This window comes from Zea mays, chromosome 3 (assembly GCF_902167145.1).
Source record: "Zea mays cultivar B73 chromosome 3, Zm-B73-REFERENCE-NAM-5.0, whole genome shotgun sequence".
Lineage (NCBI taxonomy): Eukaryota > Viridiplantae > Streptophyta > Magnoliopsida > Poales > Poaceae > Zea > Zea mays.
Genome location: NC_050098.1, coordinates 181,147,841 through 181,151,509, shown reverse-complemented (window position 1 = coordinate 181,151,509; position 3,669 = coordinate 181,147,841). Strand labels below are relative to the sequence as shown.

Below are 3,669 nucleotides of genomic sequence, written 5' to 3'. Positions count from 1 at the left end.
CGATTATCTCCACGACTCCACCCCAAATTGGAAACCTATACCACCCTGCAGGATGCATATAGCTGTTCCAAGACAATGCAATTTAGCATCATGTAGATCGGATAGGCTACACCAAAGCGGAAATGATCGTCGTCGGTCCGATCCAGATAGTGATGTGATGTACTTTCCGCATTCCAAATAAATTAACCTTTTAGTTTAGATACGAAAAGTAAAAAATGTGAAAAGGAGTGGTCATAAAAAACGAAGAGAGTCAAAGAGAAGCAGAGATATAGAGTGGAAAATAAAAGAAGATAAAAGTACGTTGAAAAATAAAAAAAAAATTATACCGTCTAATTGGTTGGTCGCATCGTCTCGCTCTATGTCACTACGTGCATTTAATTTATCTGAGCATTTGTTTAATTAACTAATATCTAGAGCATGAGTTACATGAGTTGATGCAAAACAAATTATTTTGAAGCTCTTTAGCTGCATCTACTATTACACAAAAATACTCGTTTCTGGTCGGTCTGGATCGGGCGAGCGTGCCAATCAGCCGGATAATGATTTTGGTGAAAAAAAATAAATCCTATAACACTAACGACTAATTATCTATTTAGGAGGACAGAGGGAGGGAGCAGACGACAACGAGGCAAGAGATTATGGAGCGGTCCGGCCTTGGCGGCAAAATTCGGAAAAGGAAAATATTCCTTTTGCCAACAGCACACAGCAGCGTGAGTAAACGCCGATACGCAGTACGGGGCCCGGCGAGATGTCGTCCAAACTTTTTTTTTTTTGCAGCGGCGAAGGCACGTCCAATCTCCCACAGTAAATGGAAGAGACGACGACGACCGGGGGAAAGTGTGGAGAACAGAACGCAACAGGCAGAGCTTTCAGAAGGGCGGAGGAGAAACGGAAAGAGGGGCTAGTAGCCCTTCACGGCAGGCGCCAGGCGGCCCTGCTGCTTGCTTGCTTGCTCCTCTCACGTCATGGGTAAATGCAGGTGTGCAGCGTGGGTCTGGTCGTCTCTCTGGTTTCGGCTTGCATTGCCGCCCGGTTGCGTGCTAGGTCCATGCCTGTTGCACTGCACTGTCCGCTTTTTAGTCGACAGCGGCGCGCCACTGTTTTAGCTGCATCACCAACTCAGCACTGTACATTGTTCCTGGGCCGGCGACGTGAGTTTCCTCACGGATACTTTGTCCTTTGACAGTAGCAGCGAGAATACTAGTAGGCCACTGATCTGATCATCACTGGGAGCGGGGGAAAAAACGCCAGTAGCACGAACCAACGAAATACTAGGAACGCAAGCGGCCGGAGACCATCTTTTCCGTGAAATGAATCTTTGACGTGCTAGTGTTCGTTGAAAAGACACCGAAACCTTCGCGGTGAAAAACAAAGGCAAGGTCCTACGACGCAGCGCAGGTAAGGTACCCCTGCAAATCAGACATTTTGTCCTCCTGTCCCTCCTGCGTTGCAAATTGCACGCGCAAGTGTCGGTCTTTCAAGCCTGCTGGATCGTCTGTGTACACGATGGGACTGGTGCTGTGACGTGAAACTACAACTGTTCCAGCACCAGTCCCAAGTGCTCACGCCCCACGCGGCCGCACCGTGCGTTGCGTGGCTGCGAGCAGATGGAGTGCGTCGCAGAAGATCCCGCCCGTTTCCTGCTCACCTTTTTCCCTCGCAAACTCCTTTAAAACCAAGCTGCCCTGCCCAGCCCAGCCGTCCGCCCTTGTCTCGCTCTCGCACAAAAAAGTCTGCAAGCAGGGTTAAGGCACGCACCAACCTTTCCTCCTACCTCTACTCCTGTTCCTCGGGTTCATCTTCACCTCGAGCGCTGCTGCGGCCATGGTGACCAGAAGGCTGGCTCTGAGCTCCCTCTTCCACGGCAAGGCAAGGGACACTTCCTCCTTACCACCGCCGCCTCCTCCTCCTCCCGCACCAGCCTGGCCATGGCCGTCCAGCAAGAACCCAAGAACGACGCAGCCGCAGGCAGCAGCAGCAGCAGCAGCAGCAGGCGCCAGGACCGTCGCCTCCATCGTCCTCGACTCCGCCGACTCGTCCTTCACGGCCTCCTCCGCGCTGCAGGAGGACTGCTGCTGCTCCGACAGCCTCTCCACGGCGTCCGAGGCGTCGGCGTCGGCGTCGGCGGCGTGCGACGACGCGGCGGCGGACGACGCCGTCGTCGTGCGCGGGGTCCGCTCCGACCGGCTCCTCTTCGACCCAGGCGCGTCGGCCACCAACTCCATCCTCGAGGAGAAGTCTGCCACCAAACGGGAGCAGGCGTTCGGCGGCGCCGTGGCCGTCGCGTTCGAGTCCGCCGACCCGTACGTGGACTTCCGGGCGTCCATGGAGGAGATGGTGGCCGCGCACGGGATCGGCCGCCACTGGGGCTGGCTGGAGGAGATGCTGGGCTGGTACCTGCGAGCCAACGACGGCGACACGCACTGCGCCATCGTGGCGGCCTTCATCGACGTCGTCGTCGTCGCCGCCGTAGCCGCCGACCCGGCTCGCTCTTCGCAGCAGGCCTCATCTCGCACGTCGTTTGCGACGGGGGAGTTGGAGGTGGCAGACAAGGGCAAACCAGATGGAGCCGGAGCGCTCGCCGTGTCATGTTTGGATTAAGCTGAGCTAAATCTTCACAGTTTATTTGCATTACCTTATTATATATGTAGTACTACTACGTGTTAATCTCGTCGTTCTAAAATGTGTAGAGACTAGAGAAGAGTACTAGTGTACGGTTCTCTTGACGATCAACCTATGTCGTTGACCCACCTAGACGTACGAGTACGATCGATCAACCTATGCAGATTATTCTGTGTTAAACAAGATCGAGGGGCGAACCGTACGTACCATGCACGCACGCATGGACTACGGACGGGTCACGAGTCCATGGCGAACGAGCAAAACGGGTACTCCTGTCCATCCCCATGCCCTACGAGTAGAGTTTATTAGATGTCATAAGTTTTACTTTGTTTTAGAAAAAAAGAGAGAAATGTTAACATCTACCACGTACCAATATTACTATATCAAGCTACATTTCATGTCGACTTTAATTAACGAAACTAATATGTTATTGTAGCTATTGATTCAGTTTTTTTCTTTTCTGTAAGCTTAGTAAAGCAAGAGGATTCGATTCTTCTGTGTGCAAAGATGCACCGATAAAAAGACGAAGCCAGATAGATGCATGCAAATGGTGCCGACCGGTAGTAGTGCAGACTGCAGAGCTGCGGATCGTACATGGTGCCTGCCAGTGGGTCACCCGGTTGCAAGAGGCTATCAAAGTATGAATAATGATTACGATCGTCGGGGAAATAGTGGTACATCACACTGTCTAACAGTAGTCTTGTGCTCTACACACTTGCATCCATAGTGATATCCAACGACGCGCGCGCACCGTACCGTGGACCACCACCACCACACTCGATGTTCAGTATCGTCATCACACAAAAATATCGGCAAACTAACTAGTTTCTTTTCTTAATGTTACAAATAACGCGATTGTCAAATAAAAATGTTGTTAGCTATAAAGCTTTTTGAGAGCCGAATTTCAAATAAAAATTAGGATGCATTTTTTGAGAGCCGAGATGATTTCAAATAAAAATGTTTTTAACTATAAAGTTTCATAATTTTTCGAGACCCACAACTTTTATTTTGATAGTTTTATCATCCGAGGTCGTTTAAAAACTCAAA

The 3,669-nt window shown here is 50.9% G+C and overlaps 1 protein-coding gene across 3 annotated transcripts; it reads left to right on the top strand.

The window, feature by feature from the left end:
- The first annotated feature begins 1,706 nt into the window (after window positions 1–1,706).
- Window positions 1,707–3,394, top strand: LOC100274098 (uncharacterized). Of its 3 annotated transcripts, none has more exons than XM_008674286.3 (2): window positions 1,707–2,888; window positions 3,090–3,394. In XM_008674286.3, the coding sequence occupies exon 1, from the start codon at window positions 1,825–1,827 to the stop codon at window positions 2,599–2,601; it is 777 nt and encodes a 258-aa protein (XP_008672508.1). In that variant the 5' UTR covers window positions 1,707–1,824; the 3' UTR covers window positions 2,602–2,888; window positions 3,090–3,394. The 3 variants fall into 3 exon arrangements, 2 of the variants coding, with proteins under 2 accessions (XP_008672508.1, NP_001352741.1); NR_158625.1 differs by having other exon boundaries at window positions 1,715–2,888; window positions 3,095–3,386; NM_001365812.1 differs by lacking the exon at window positions 3,090–3,394 and having other exon boundaries at window positions 1,715–2,667.
- The last annotated feature ends 275 nt before the right edge of the window (window positions 3,395–3,669 follow it).

Excerpts from the sequence above, each read along its gene's own strand:
- LOC100274098 (XM_008674286.3), top strand. The coding sequence starts at position 1,825 with ATGGTGACCAGAAGGCTGGCTCTGAGCTCCCTCTTCCACGGCAAGGCA.